This window comes from Dendronephthya gigantea, unplaced genomic scaffold, assembly GCF_004324835.1.
Source record: "Dendronephthya gigantea isolate DGI-Jeju-01 unplaced genomic scaffold, DenGig_1.0 000032F, whole genome shotgun sequence".
Lineage (NCBI taxonomy): Eukaryota > Metazoa > Cnidaria > Anthozoa > Malacalcyonacea > Nephtheidae > Dendronephthya > Dendronephthya gigantea.
Window position 1 is genome coordinate 1,111,817 of NW_021163042.1, and position 15,043 is coordinate 1,126,859.

The 15,043-nt window shown below is 39.2% G+C and overlaps 3 protein-coding genes across 3 annotated transcripts; all 3 read left to right on the top strand.

Annotated features, from left to right (window-relative positions):
• The first annotated feature begins 178 nt into the window (after positions 1–178).
• LOC114524747 (amine oxidase [flavin-containing] A-like) lies at positions 179–4,920 on the top strand. Its single transcript, XM_028545917.1, has 4 exons — positions 179–876; positions 2,519–2,859; positions 3,403–3,677; positions 4,367–4,920. Exons 1-4 carry the CDS (start codon positions 184–186, stop codon positions 4,609–4,611), a joined length of 1,554 nt encoding a protein of 517 aa, XP_028401718.1. The 5' UTR covers positions 179–183; the 3' UTR covers positions 4,612–4,920.
• A 1,225-nt stretch (positions 4,921–6,145) lies between these two features.
• On the top strand, positions 6,146–10,742 carry LOC114524746 (amine oxidase [flavin-containing] B-like). Its single transcript, XM_028545916.1, has 4 exons — positions 6,146–6,998; positions 8,543–8,883; positions 9,313–9,587; positions 9,733–10,742. The coding sequence occupies exons 1-4, from the start codon at positions 6,177–6,179 to the stop codon at positions 9,972–9,974; spliced, it is 1,680 nt and encodes a 559-aa protein (XP_028401717.1). The 5' UTR covers positions 6,146–6,176; the 3' UTR covers positions 9,975–10,742.
• Positions 10,743–11,593: 851 nt separating this feature from the next.
• Positions 11,594–14,997, top strand: LOC114524749 (amine oxidase [flavin-containing] B-like). The gene is made up of 4 exons (XM_028545918.1): positions 11,594–12,299; positions 12,855–13,195; positions 14,211–14,485; positions 14,627–14,997. The coding sequence occupies exons 1-4, from the start codon at positions 11,610–11,612 to the stop codon at positions 14,866–14,868; spliced, it is 1,548 nt and encodes a 515-aa protein (XP_028401719.1). The 5' UTR covers positions 11,594–11,609; the 3' UTR covers positions 14,869–14,997.
• Positions 14,998–15,043: the final 46 nt, after the last annotated feature.

The window sequence follows — 15,043 nt, forward strand, 5'->3', positions numbered from 1 at the left end:
ATTATTAGCTTTACATGAAGTTTTAGCTTTTATTCCAATTTTGCAACATTGGAGTCAAAACGAAAAACTTCATGTAAGCTGGTAATTAAAGTAATGTAAAACAAGAGTTCACTGTGTAAAACGATCCGCGCTGCATATATTGCGCCCTGAGCACTGACTGGAACCCGCAAAGATTTTGCAATAATGGAGGAAGAAGTATACGATGTAGTTATTGTTGGCGCTGGAATCAGTGGTTTATCAGCTGCATATCTTTTACATCAACGTCAACGATATGGCGAGTTGAAAACTGTAGTTCTGGAGGCAAGAGATAGAGTTGGAGGAAGAACGCACACTCTTGAAAATAATGAAGTGAAATATGTTGATCTCGGCGGATCGTATGTGGCTCCGACGCAGAACCGTATTCTACGGATAGCTGAACACCTCGGTATCGAAACATACGAAGTGGACGTACAGGGTAAAGTTACGGAACATTTCGGTGGTAGAATGTCTTCTTTCGAAGGAGATTATTCGACGTGGAATATATTTGCAATATTAGATTACTATGCTCAGATTCGTAAGTTAAATAGCATGTGCGATCAAGTGCCTTTAATTTCACCCTGGCAAGCAGAGTGGGCGAAAGAATGGGATACAATAACAGCTAAGGAGTACTTCGAAAAATCTTGCTGGACAGACTATGCGAAAAAACGGTTGTATCATGTTTTTCACTTCGCAATGGCTGCCGAACCTTATGATATGTCTTTGCTGTATTATTTATGGTACTTGAAAAGTTCGGGCGGCTTTTTCTTGTATCGCGACGAAAATGCAGGGAAGGAAAGAAAGTTTAAAGGAGGTTCCCAAACTGTCAGTAAGGAAATGGCAAAAATCCTTGGTGATAAGGTAATTCCTAGAGTAGAGATTGATTTCATCTTAGCGTATAGCATGCTTGTCTTCTCCTCCGCAGAAGCTTCCTGCTTCCGTTGCGGAAACCTACTCCGCTATAAAAGGGTGTGATTTGTGTTCACTTTTGTAAATGAATGTAAATGTGTTCTTTCATTTCATGTGCGAATGATGTACGACGTGTCAATACTAAGCGATGTCACAGCAGTCACGGTAGTGACAGTGTTTTTACCTCGTGAAATACCCCTCGCAGAAAACCATAATGATGCCACAGAACTAGTGCGCTATTCTCCTTCTGCCACAAATTCTTCGTCTATTTATTTCTAGCCTGGTTAGCACTTCTAGGAATATGCGATTCCTTTGTCCGAAGTTACTATAGTGCGTAAAATTCTTCTTCTATGTTCTGATTTTCATTATCGTCACTTCCGCGACGGTGCAAACAGGTTTGAAATAAGAATGGAGGTATAAAATAAAATGTTTTTGAGATTTTGATTAAAACGAATTGTAATCAGAGGGATGATAAAAAGCGACGAATATTCGCCTAATGCCATTGTTTTTGTGTGTTGAGGACAAAGGTTAGAATATGAATTTTTAAATAGTAAAAAATATATTAAAGTTAATAAGTTCATAACAGTAAAGTTAATAAGAGGGAACAATTATCCACGAAACTTTTAAAATGAGAGCTCCTGTCGCGACTAAATGCAATTACGCAGAGGGTGATTCCTCAAAAACGGACTTTGCAGTAGTCCCGTGCACTCAAGGAGTTGCAGAATCAATCAGGAAGATCCTGAATAATTGTGGTATCAAAGTTGCCTTAAAACCCATTCAGACATTGTGACACATTTTCGCCGAACCCAAGGATCGCGTAGCGACTGTATAATTGCGAGAAAGAATAACTAGATAAAAAACGTCAGTTCGGCACACGTTTCAAAAGACATCAAAAGGCTGTTTCGAACTTAGATAGTTCAAAATCAGCCTTGGTGGAACATGTGTGTCAAATAAGCCATAATATTGCGTGGAACGATTCCAAAGTCATCACCATTAACGATCATTGTGGACAAAGGCGTTGTTTTGAAGCCTGGCATATTAATGCGAGTCTTTGCGCTTTGAGTAGGGATGACGCCACGGAACTATTTGTTACATCTGATTGATAGATGACGTCATGTTGGGTGTATATAGGGATCTGATTTTCAACCTCAGATCTCCCCTGTCCCCTGATGAAGGCACTAGACCGGAGTGTCGAAACGTTGGGTCGTTAATGTAATCTTTGTGTGGTGATTACTTTCATTAATGAACTTTTGCATAATAGACCAACTTACGATCTAGGCAACAAAAAGGAAATAAATCACCGCAGCTAAAAAGAGCATACCGAAATTAGTATAATCACCAAGTTTGGCCGCAAAATGTCAAGTATTACGGAAAATATAGCCATGTGAACTAGCCAATTTTGTTGGTCTATTATGCAAAAGGTCTATTAAACCAGGGTAGTGATAATTGCGATGGAAAAAAATATATTACTAGCCTGAAATTTTATGCGAGTCTTCCGCCCGTCTACAAATGATTTTTTTTCAGAAATTGTCCTCAAAAAATTACAGCTTTCCATTGTTTAATGAGGTCTACATAATATTTATACTATTTTTAGGTAGTCCTATCGTCACCTGTGTGCAGTATCGAGCAAAAGGGTGACCAAACAGTCGTGAGATGCCTAAATGGAAAATATTATAAAACAAGATATGTCATTAGTGCTATACCACACGCGCTGTTAGGGAGTATTTCATTTTCACCACCACTATCAGCTCTGAAGAACCAGTTGATTCAGAAGATGCCGATGGGTTCAGTTATCAAGACTATTACATACTACGAAGATGCGTGGTGGCGAGACCAGGGTCTCTCTGGTGTCTTGATTGCAAATTCTGACTCTGGTCCGGTTTCTGTTACCCAGGACGACACTAAACCTGATGGATCCTATCCTGCAATAATGGGGTAGATTTCTTTATTATAATTATCATGCGTTATTTGACTTAATCAGTTTTGCAAATTTCTGACGACTGTAGTCTGTCGCTTCTTAAAAGATACGGAGATTCCGGTCCCTTCCCTACATTTGCATAACCACAGAAGGGAGCTTATCAGTTTAAAAATTTAACAAAAAACGAGTTCAAAAAACCCCAAATATTTAACTTCGGCTATGTGCACACGGTAACGTTTTCTATTGTCTTCGTATTCATTTGTGGTTCCACGCAAAAACGGTCTCAAACAACACTATAAATTTAAGACAGTACGGTTCAGGTGATTTAATACGTCGAACATATGTTTACCTGAAATAAAGAGGACGAAAACGTTTGTGATACCGCTCGAAAACACGGTGCCTGTGCTCACATAGCCAAAATAGCCTTTCCCCTAACAAGATATGAAGTCATAACGGACGATCATGTATCGCCGAGAAGGCTCATTTTAGGGCAACTTAATGAGCCATTGCAGCAAAATAAATACGACTGCAAGAATTGTAATCATCGCCCTTCTACTTAGTTTTATTGTAGGCGAACAAGCTCGGTTCTGGTGCAAGAAAAGTGGCGAAGAACGAAAACAAGCTGTGTGTGAACAATATGCCAAAGCATTCAATACTAACAAAGCCAAAACACCTCGCTACTATATTGATAAAAACTGGCCAGCTGAGAAGTATTCTGGTGGCTGCTATGTCAGTGTTCTACCCTGTGGAGTGTTGACAAGTTATGGTGAGGCATGGAGAAATGCTGAAGGCAATTGCTATTTTGCAGGCACAGAAACAGCAACAACATGGGCAGGTACATTATGGGGCTCCTAAATACGAGTTAGTCCTAAAAATGTTGAAAAAATCCAAACTAAATCAAGATCCTTTTCAAAATTATAGGATATCATTGCTCTTGATTTTTTTGTTTTGAAAAATCTCTCTACTTTTAGTGAAACGAACAGTACTGTATAACCACAGAATAGACATTATATAATTATAATTATTATACATTATAGTAGTAAAAGCAATTTGATTGGCTAACTTTACCTCGACCTTGATAACTCTGCATATCACAAAAACCTTCACAGTACAGTGTGTGTTTTGAACCACTAATTATTTTTGGGGTTAACTTATGTCTCTTCTGATCTATGCTTCAACAGTCGCATGAAGATTGTCACTGCCAAAATCAGACACTAACACAGCAAGCTCTGCTTAAATATTCAACAAGCCGAATTTGGGCCTCAAAAGTGAAAGTTGGGGTCAGGGTAGGGATTAGGTCCCGGTCCCTTCCTCCAGAAGATGCAATCATAAAATCGTTGGATTAATTACAGATATAGATAACATTACACATGTATGCGCTGTTGAACCAGTGCCGACTCTATAGATGCATGTTTGTGTGGCAGACTACACTTTACCAAGGTGGCAAGAGAAACAAAAATATTTGATGAAATATACAGATGTCGGCAAAAAATAGTAACTACTGCATTCCTGTGTGTTTTTAAGGTTCCATGGAGGGTGCTGTGGAAGCAGGTGAACGTGCTGCTCGTGAAGTACTTTATGCAATGAGGAAAATATCAAGAGATGAAATCTACCAAGAAGAACCTGCCTCTGAAGATGTCCCTCCAATTCTTAGTCTCACCCCTTTGCGGTTACGTTTACCCTCAGTACCGACATTTATGACAATGTTGACTGTTTTGGGGCTAGCGTCTATGTTTGGGATTGCGTACTGGAAGCGTTCTTCGATGTAGTAAAGGATCTAAAGGATACTATGTTTTTGGTGAGGTTAAACGCTCAAAGGATGGAATCTTTTATGGATGGACCGATTTTTACGACAAGGTTGGAAAGTGAAAGTGAAATTGAAGTCGACCGCGGTGGAAATGTGACGGGAAAATACCGGATTCATCTCAAGCTGAACGAAAATAATGCAAGTGTGACTGGCATTAAGACTTTGTTAAGAGTCAGTTTGGTTACGACGTAAAATTGTTGGACGCCAAGTATTTGCCAGTCATGCCTTGCGAAAGTATAAATAGTAATAAATAATTATACTTATTTCATAACAGACAACTCTATATATAGTCGCGTTTCGAAACGTTTTTGTTAAAGGTTTCTCATTAAATTTTTTTATGCAGTTCATAAAGAATAATTAAAATTGGCGTATTGAAGCTTATTAGAATTATAAATATGTACGTAAGGACTCGAGTTTACTCTATAGTCGATAGCATTGACAGCGAATGACATTGCAACGTATTTCCCCAATTTCCCGTTATTTCAAGCAAAATATTTGACTGGCGACGTCGAACAAGGTCAGCTATAAACCTCGTCGTAGATCGTAAACTATCCTCAAATAATAGTCAATATAGAAAGTGGGGACAAACCCCACTTTAGCCAAAACAAAATATTTTGTTCCAGGCCTCTCGGTTCCCGCCTCGCCGCGTGTACTTAAGAGTTGGTAGCCTAATCCCAGGCCTTGTAAGCGCGCGCTGTATAATTATATCCAGGGGCAGCCCACGCTGAGAGGCCTAGCACAAAATTTAGAGATTTCAAAAATTGTCCTTGATTTTGTCCCTGCAAACAGCCTAGTCATTATATAGGCCTCTTATACGTTCCTTAGTACACGCGGCGAGACGGGAACTGAGGGGCCAAGAAGAAAATATTTTACTTTAGCTAAAGTGGGGAGTTTTTGTCCCCACTTTCTGTATTGAGGTTAGTTTACGCGTGTTTCCAGGATTCTTTAACTTAAACTTTCACGGATTTTTAAAACCTGCGCAATGAGGCCTAGGAACTTGGCTGAACGTATAAGAGCCAAGGGACTAAGCTGCCTCGCCCCCCACGAATAAAGAAAGACCCTAAGAACGAAGTTGACATTTGTGATGCTTTCTTCTATGGTCACCACGTCACAGGCAGCTCCGTAGAAAAAAGCAAAATTAGGCTTCCGAAGGATTCGATTTCAAAAATCCTTGCAGTTTTGACTACACGTCGGGTGGACATTAGTATCGATCTATCGCACTTACCTATCAAACTATATTATGAAATAAAAACACCACAAAAGTCCGTCCCAAAGCTTTGGACACTCCCTAAGATATTTTCTTGACCTTGCGCCCCTGGCAGAGCGGCTCAGACACCGGACAATGTGTAAAGCTGGTTTTCCAATAGCAATATCTTTCACGCGAAGCGACTTTCTTCCGTTATATTTGGGCATTTGATGTTGTTCCAGTCTTCCAGATTGTTGCAGTTGAGAGCTCTGAGACGAAAGTAAAATGTCGCTCCGCCGCGAATATCACTAGTGGAAAACCGGCTTAAATCCGCATGTTTGATGTTTGAAGCCTCTAGATCAGAATTTCACATTTACGTCTTTAAAATTTCAACATCCCATGATGCAATTGTAGTAGTACGGCGTAAAGTAATACACCTCATCTGGCCCAGACGGAGCAAAGTTCATGTAAAAATGGAGGAAGAAATATTTGATGTAGTCATTGTTGGCGCCGGTATTAGTGGTTTATCAGCTGCATATCTTTTACATCAACAACATGATGAGTTGAAAACTGTAGTTCTTGAGGCAAGAGATAGAGTGGGAGGAAGAACGCACACTCTTGAAAATAATGAAGTGAAATATGTCGATCTCGGCGGATCGTATGTAGGCCCGACGCAGAACCGTATTCTACGTATGGCTAAACACTTCGGTATCGAAACATACAAAGTCTACGCAGAGGGAAAAGATACGGAACACTTCGGTGGTAAAATGTCGTCTTTCGATGGAGATTATTCGACGTGGAATATATTTGCAATATTAGATTTCTATGCTCAGATTCGTAAGTTAGATAGCATGTGCGATCAAGTGCCTTTAATTTCACCCTGGCAAGCAGAGTGGGCGAAAGAATGGGATACAATAACAGCTAAGGAGTACTTTGATAAATCTTGCTGGACAGACTATGCGAAAAAAAGGATGTATCAGGCTTTCAATGCCTCGATGTCAGCCGAACCTTATGATATGTCTTTGCTGTATTTCTTATGGTACTTGAAAAGTTCAGGCGGCTTCCGCCGTAATGTTGATGTCGAAAATGCCGCTCAGGAAAGAAAGTTTAAGGGGGGGTCCCAACGAATTAGTGAAGAAATCGCAAAAATTTTAGGCGACAAGGTAATTTTATTTTTATAGATGGTCTTCGTAAATTTCATTTAGCATGAGCATTTACTTGGTGTATCAAAATACACCCTAGCTTTATAGTTTAGCACGTTTGCTTATTCAAACCCCTGCAAGTGTGGTTACTGCATAATATATTTCCTCCGATTTTAAGCTCATGTTACAGCGGTTTCTTTGATGGTTTATAACCGCTGTCCTTTACTCTAATCCGATACAGTCTTTTTATGCCATAGATACAAGCCCCGTTTACACTATACTCGATTTATTAGCACGGCACGGCTAAAATGGGTACCCGTGCCCATTTCATCAAAGCCCGGCCTTTGTTTTGGTAGCCTGACCACTAGTGAAATTGGGCACGGGTACCCATTTTAGCCGTGCCGTGCCGATAAATTGACTGTAGTGTAAACGGGGCTCCAATCAATTAAATAAAGTCTGAACCTATTCGTAAGCGTGGTCTGCATAAGATTCAATTGTGGAAATATGAATAATATTTTGATACACCCGGTATACGCGCTTTCAAAAGAAATCCGTCTAGCTGAACCGCGAATGGACAAACTCGTTTATCAAACTCAGCACCTGCATAAGCTTCACTCTTTCACTTCTGTGTTTTCATTTCTGACATTGACAGACAGAATTAGGGCAGCTTTCCACGCAGTGGCGTAACTACAGGGTGTCCCAAAAAAAACGAAAACTATTGAAATCACCCATAACAATGCAATTGTTAGAGTTTGAAAGCCTAAGCACTCTGTTGGGACCCACAGGTGTATAAATGTTTACCATACTCGTTTTTACGCTTGCATATGATGCAGTAAAATTAGCTTGTTCGCAAAAATGATATTTATTAACAATATTTACAATTTACAAATATGGATAACATTATTTAGATGTGCACCTCAAGGACCATGACCTTCGACATGTCCCCTTTCTCTAGCAACACAAAGCATTTAGCATTATATAAGTTGCATTGAATCCCCACGGGCTGAAATTCGTCAACACGGCATTCAAATTTTAACAATGAGTGATTTCAATAGTTTTCGTTTTTTTTGGGACACCCTGTAGAACGATAATTGTGGGGTGAATATTCATATATTCAGTTCCACACGACGGATTTCTTTGGTAAGTGCAATAGCTTACAACAGACATCAGTCGGGCAAAACTGAATATATGAATATTCACCCCAACAATTATCGTTCTAGTTACGCCTCTGTTTCCAGGATAGAGGTGTGATTTATGATTACCTTTTCATGAGAAGGTGGGATGGACAACGTGCAATATCCGGTAAATGCTAAATATTGAGATTGGGTGGACATTTCAAGGTTCTAGTGGGCTCCAGCAAATCTGGGTTCTTCGTTAAAAAGCACCAATTTATTTAGAAGTGTAAATAAACAAAAATAAGTGAATAAATTAAATGCCATATAATATTAAATGAATGTCGAAGTATTGTAGTACAGGGCTCGCGCATGGCTATGACGCTGCCAAATGTCTAGCATTTTTTAAATTTTAAATTGAACGAAAGTGTAATGAAATATCTGTTCCTCTAGGTAATCCTTTCAACACCTGTGTGCAGTATCGAGCAGAAGTTTGATCAAACAATTGTGAGGTGCTTAAATGGCAAATATTATAAAACAAGATATGTCATTAGTGCCATACCACACGCGCTGTTAGGGAGTATTTCATTTTCACCACCACTATCAGCTTTGAAGAACCAGTTGATTCAGAAGATGCCGATGGGCTCAGTTATCAAGACTATTACATACTACGAAGATGCGTGGTGGCGAGACCAGGGTCTCTCTGGTATATTGTTTGCAAATTCTGACTCTGGTCCGGTTTGTGCTACCCAGGACGACACTAAGCCTGATGGATCTTATCCTGCAATAATGGGGTATAAACTAAGTTTCTTCCGCATTATTACTATGACATTTTCTTATTTCTGCTTTACAAACAATCGTCGTTTGATTAAAACATGCCAATGATTAATGTTTGTAATCTCTCGTGTAGAAATTCGATTTTGTACATTCTCCAGGGTGCAATAAAAAACCGTAACACTAAATACTCATACTGCATGAATATTCACTTCTCAAAAACAAAAGATCGTAGGCCACTGGGTTGCGTTTTCGTATACACCCTGTACTGGAAATATTTGAATATCTCCGGTCATTAAAATTTGCAGAAAATGATTATGACATAAAGGAATCAGTAAAATGAAAAATAATCAAAGGAACGTTTAGGTGTAATAAAGAAACGTAACCATGCAGCAAGATAAATATGACTGCTAGAATTGTAAATTGTAATCATCCTTTCATCTGTTTAGATTTATTGTAGGTGAACAAGCTCGGTTCTGGTGCAAGAAAAGTGGCGAAGAACGAAAACAAGCTGTGTGTGAACAATATGCCAAAGCCTTCAACACTAACAAAGCCAAAACACCTCGCTACTATATTGATAAAAACTGGCCAGCTGAGAAGTATTCTGGTGGCTGCTATGTCAGTGTTCTACCCTGTGGAGTCTTGACAGGTTATGGTGAGGCATGGAGAAGTGCTGAAGGCAATTGCTATTTTGCAGGAACAGAGACAGCAGCAGCATGGGCAGGTATCCTGATAGTGATAAGAAGAAAATCATGTACTGGAACAAATGTCGACAAAATTGAAACCCGTTTGCTTGTGTTAGTTGAAAAATGGATTGTTGAAAAATTGACTGTTTTTAATGCCTATATTCTTTTCCGTGTATTTTCAAGGGTACATGGATGGTGCGGTGGAATCAGGTGAACGTGCTGCTCGTGAAGTACTTTATGCGATGAAGAAAATATCAAAAGATGAAATCTACCAAGAAGAACCTGCCTCAGAAGATGTTCCTCCAGTTCCCTGTTCTCTCACACCTCTACAGTTATGTTTACCTTCAGTACCGACATTTATGACAATGTTGACTGTTTTGAGTCTAGCGTCTATGTTTGGGATTGCGTACTGGAAGCGTTCGTAAATGTAGTAAAAGGATTTTATATAAGAAGAGGATAACACTATTTAGCATTTTTTTACGAGGGACTGACCTCAGACTTCCTCGAGGACAATTGAAGGTTAGGTTAAACGAAGGAGAGGAGGCAACGCTTTCGAGTCACTTCGCCTCTGAAGCGTCGCGATCGCGTTTTTTATAGTCTTACTTACCTCTCTATATTTTATTATTTATTGACTTCAATTAAGGACTGCGAAGCAGGGCATAATTGGTGTAGTGTTGAATTGGCCAAAAAAATCAACAAAATCAACAAAAAATCAATGAAATTGAAATTAAATCAATGGCCGACCTTTAGTTTAATTTTTCTGCAATATTACAGTAGCTACAGTATATTATAAGCTCTACAGCAGGGCGCTTATATCCTGCTCTACAGTATACGCACCTCGTCATGTATCATCCCATACACGACTCGACTAGAATTTGAACGTGGTATGGGCGACTCCCATGTGACTTTAGTGATTTTATTCGGCGAATCCTAGGATTGACTGTAACGCTTACATGCAAGAACGGAGTGGTTGAATAGTGAGAGGGTTCAGACCAGTGGCTCAGACCCGTGATGCGTTCAGAAATACAAGAATTACATTTAAAACAGAGATGTGTACTTGCTATACTCTTAAGACGTTTGATTCAATCTTTTTAGTAGTACTAATGAAATCAAATAATCAAAAAATTAATTTCACAATACTGTAATATAATAGCTATCGGCGAGATAGCTTGTAGTTTTGTAGATCAGCTTTTCGAAATCAAATATAGAAATTTCTCAAAAACCTGTACCAGCCTGAAGTTTTAGAGAACATTGAGGTGACAATAGACAAAATATAGTCAGAAAATGAACATCTTGAAGGGAATAGATGATATAATATAATCATTATCAGCAGGGCGGCCAAGAAAAATTGTGGGGACAACGACAAAATTATTCTCTGGGGCCGGAAAATGGCGTATTCGACCATGGTCGAGTCTGTCGGAAAATGGCGTATCCGACCATGATCCAGTCTACCCGAAAACGGCGTATCGACCATGGTCGAGTTCGCCGGAAAACGACTAATTCGACCATGGTCGAGTTCGCCGGAAATCGACTAATTCGACCATGGTCGAGTTCGCCGGAAAACGACTAATTCGACCATGGTCGAGTTCGCCGGAAAACGGCGTATTCGACCATGGTCGAGTTCGCCGGAAAACGACTAATTCGACTAGGGTCGAGTTCGCCGGAAAACGACAAATTCGACCATGGTTTTTAAGGTGCTTTAATTTTAGGTTCTTTCTTAAGTCGGGGCCCCCTTCAGGTTTGGGGCCCGGGCAAAATGACCCCCTTCCCCCCCCCCCTCTCTTCGGCCCTGATTATCAGACAAAATATTTTTTATGCGTGGGAGGCGTTGAAACAGTGAAAATGTAAAATATACGGCTATTCGTTTAAAAAACACAAATTAAGACTTCTAGTGATCCAGAAGATATTTCTGGAAGTTACCTTTTATTTTATAACCAAGGAGATATAATTAAATAGCTAAACGGCTTTTATTAAATCATTTTGCAAATAAATATTCAATTAATTCAATTCAAATGATCTTTCCCAGTGAACTGGGGACTGGGAGCAAAGTTCATGTAAAAATGGAGGAAGAAATATTTGATGTAGTCATTGTTGGCGCCGGTATTAGTGGTTTATCAGCTGCATATCTTTTACATCAACAACATGACGAGTTGAAAACTGTAGTTCTTGAGGCAAGAGATAGAGTGGGAGGAAGAACGCACACTCTTGAAAATAATGAAGTGAAATATGTCGATCTCGGCGGATCGTATGTAGGCCCGACGCAGAACCGTATTCTACGTATGGCTAAACACTTCGGTATCGAAACATACAAAGTCTACGCAGAGGGAAAAGATACGGAACACTTCGGTGGTAAAATGTCGTCTTTCGATGGAGATTATTCGACGTGGAATATATTTGCAATATTAGATTACTATGCTCAGATTCGTAAGTTAGATAGCATGTGCGATCAAGTGCCTTTAATTTCACCCTGGCAAGCAGAGTGGGCGAAAGAATGGGATACAATAACAGCTAAGGAGTACTTTGATAAATCTTGCTGGACAGACTATGCGAAAAAACGGATGTATCAGGTTTTTCACGATGCGATGGCGGTCGAACCTTATGATATGTCTTTGCTGTATTATTTATGGTACTTGAAAAGTGCAGGCGGGGTGTGCCGTATTGCTGATGTCGAAAATGCTGGACAGGAGAGGAAGTTTATGGGGGGATCCCAACAGATCAGTAAAAAAATGGCAAACGTTTTGGGTGACAAGGTAATTTTCAAAACAGTTTTCATAAATTGTATGGCCAAGGACATACAGTCTGGGATTTTGCATAATTCATTTGTCTTTTGCTGATTTAGCCTGAAGGCTATTAATATTTAATAATTGACTTAATTCATGCTAAAAAAAATTTCAAGTTTAATACACATCCACCAACTGACAGCAAAGGTGTGATACCGGTATAGCTAGGAGTTTTATAGGAGCAATATGATCGGGTACAACTAATAAAAGGTGACATATTTATTACAATACAGTTCAATGAGTCTAGCTGGATGACCCTATACAATATGCACTGCACTTCAGTACCTTTCTTCCACCTCAAGACACTTTTAGTGGCTATTTTACCATTCTTATAAAATCTGGTAGTTTTCAAGTCATACATCATTGACCTCACCTACATTTACATACCCATATCCACCATTAACAGATAGGATGGTGATCACCCTCAAACCTATAAAAGCCACTACCAAAACAAGTCCTGCACAGCTTTTACAAGCTCACAACTGTCATGTGCTGCCCGATATCTAGCATTTGTTTTTCTCCTAGGTAATCCTATCATCACCTGTGTGCAGTATTGAACAGAAGTTTGATCAGACAATTGTGAGGTGCTTAAATGGCAAATATTATAAAACAAGATATGTCATTAGTGCCATACCACACGCGCTGTTACGAAGTATTTCGTTTTCACCACCACTATCAGCTCTGAAGAACCAGTTGATTCAGAAGATGCCAATGGGCTCAGTTATTAAAACTATTACATACTACGAAGATGCGTGGTGGCGAGACCAGGGTTTCTCTGGTGTCTTGATAGCAAATTCTGACTCTGGTCCTGTTTATGTTACTCTGGACGACTCTAAACCTGATGGATCTTATCCTGCCTTGATGGGGTATGTAGGTTTCTTTTTTATGGTTATCGTGCGTTATTTTTTTTAAATTGCTGTATAGGGCATCTTTCATTGAAAGATACCAATGATTTGGTATTTAGCTATGTAAAAATTTGATTGTATATATCGGAAATATTCCAAAACGTAGTCAATCTGCAGTTGATATGAATTAACAACGAGATTGAAGTATTTGACAAATTGTATCGTCAGCGTAGGCGCTGCAAACCCCAGAACTCCTAAACAAAAAAAGCAATTAACATCAAAGTGTAAAGTTCATTTCCTAAACTCTAACAAAATTTTCCCACTCCTTTGCGCTTCAATAATCCCGTCGTTTTTATATCCAAATTATTTAGCTTTACCTTTTACTCTGTGACCACCACGCTGTCAAAAATGTTTCTCGTCGACATCAACTTTCACTTCGCTTCCGTAGATTTTATTTTCTTTTTCAGCCCTTTGAAACTCTTTTTGGCTTGTCCTATCCTTCCTTGGATCGTGTGGACAAGGCGTTTAAACAATAAAATAGACAAAAATGATTTTGAAAACGCTCGAATATGACGCTTGTGTGCACACTTTGTGAGCTACACAATTAGAAGTACTACCATTGTGCTTAATAACAATATGAATATTAAGTGTTGCCAAGCTTAAACCAACGGATGCGTAAAATCGAAAGCGAGACGCTCAATTTGAATGCATCATCCTGATTACCATGCTATTTACACACCAGTGCGTTAACCATGCATTCAAATTTCAAATTCCAACAAAAGCTTCATTTCAAACAGTGGGTACTTTTTTATACACCCTGTATATCCCCTATTTTCCATTTTACCCATAAATTAACGTGTAATGGTCGTGTTAAACGGTGCAATTTTTCTTTGCAACAAGCAATGTAATTCTACTTCTAAGAGATGTATATTTGGCATTTACCAGAATCTACAATATAAGAAAATCACTACAAATAAAAGACGTACATTGAAATGGAAATTATTTGACACTGATAATACTCGATCCTTCTGTTTAGATTTATTGTAGGCGAACAAGCTCGGTTCTGGTGCAAGAAAAGTGGCGAAGAACGAAAACAAGCTGTGTGTGAACAATATGCCAAAGCATTCAACACTAACAAAGCCAAAACACCTCGCTACTATATTGATAAAAACTGGCCAGCTGAGAAGTATTCTGGTGGCTGCTATGTCAGTGTTCTACCCTGTGGAGTCTTGACAAGTTATGGCGAGGCATGGAGAAGTGCTGAAGGCAATTGCTATTTTGCAGGCACAGAAACAGCAACAACATGGGCAGGTACATTATGGTCTTTCACTATATCACATTAGTATATGTAATGTCACGTTACCCTAGTAAATCAAGTTATACGGTATTACTTGTGCAGTACAGTATAAAATTGTGCCATCTTCCTATCTGTTCTCTGTGCGTTTTTCCAAGGATACATGGATGGTGCCGTGGAATCAGGTGAACGTGCTGCACGTGAAGTACTTTATGCGATGAAGAAAATATCAAAAGATGAAATTTACCAGGAAGAACCTGCCTCAGAAGATGTTCCACCAGTTCCCTGTTCTCTCACACCTCTACAGTTATGTTTACCTTCAGTACCGACATTTATGACAATGTTGACTGTTTTGAGTTTCGCGTCTATGTTTAGCGTTGCGTACTTGAAGCGTTCGTAGATGCATGTCGCTGTTTTTAAATGCTAATAAAAGAATTCTAATAAGTGGACAGAGTTTAGGAGATTAAAGTGTAAAAGTTGGGCCTTGGTGAATTGAACTGTTGCAAGAAATACATAATTAATCAGAACATGAATAAGTGCATATATAATTTGTAGCAAGTTAAATTCAAAGCGTC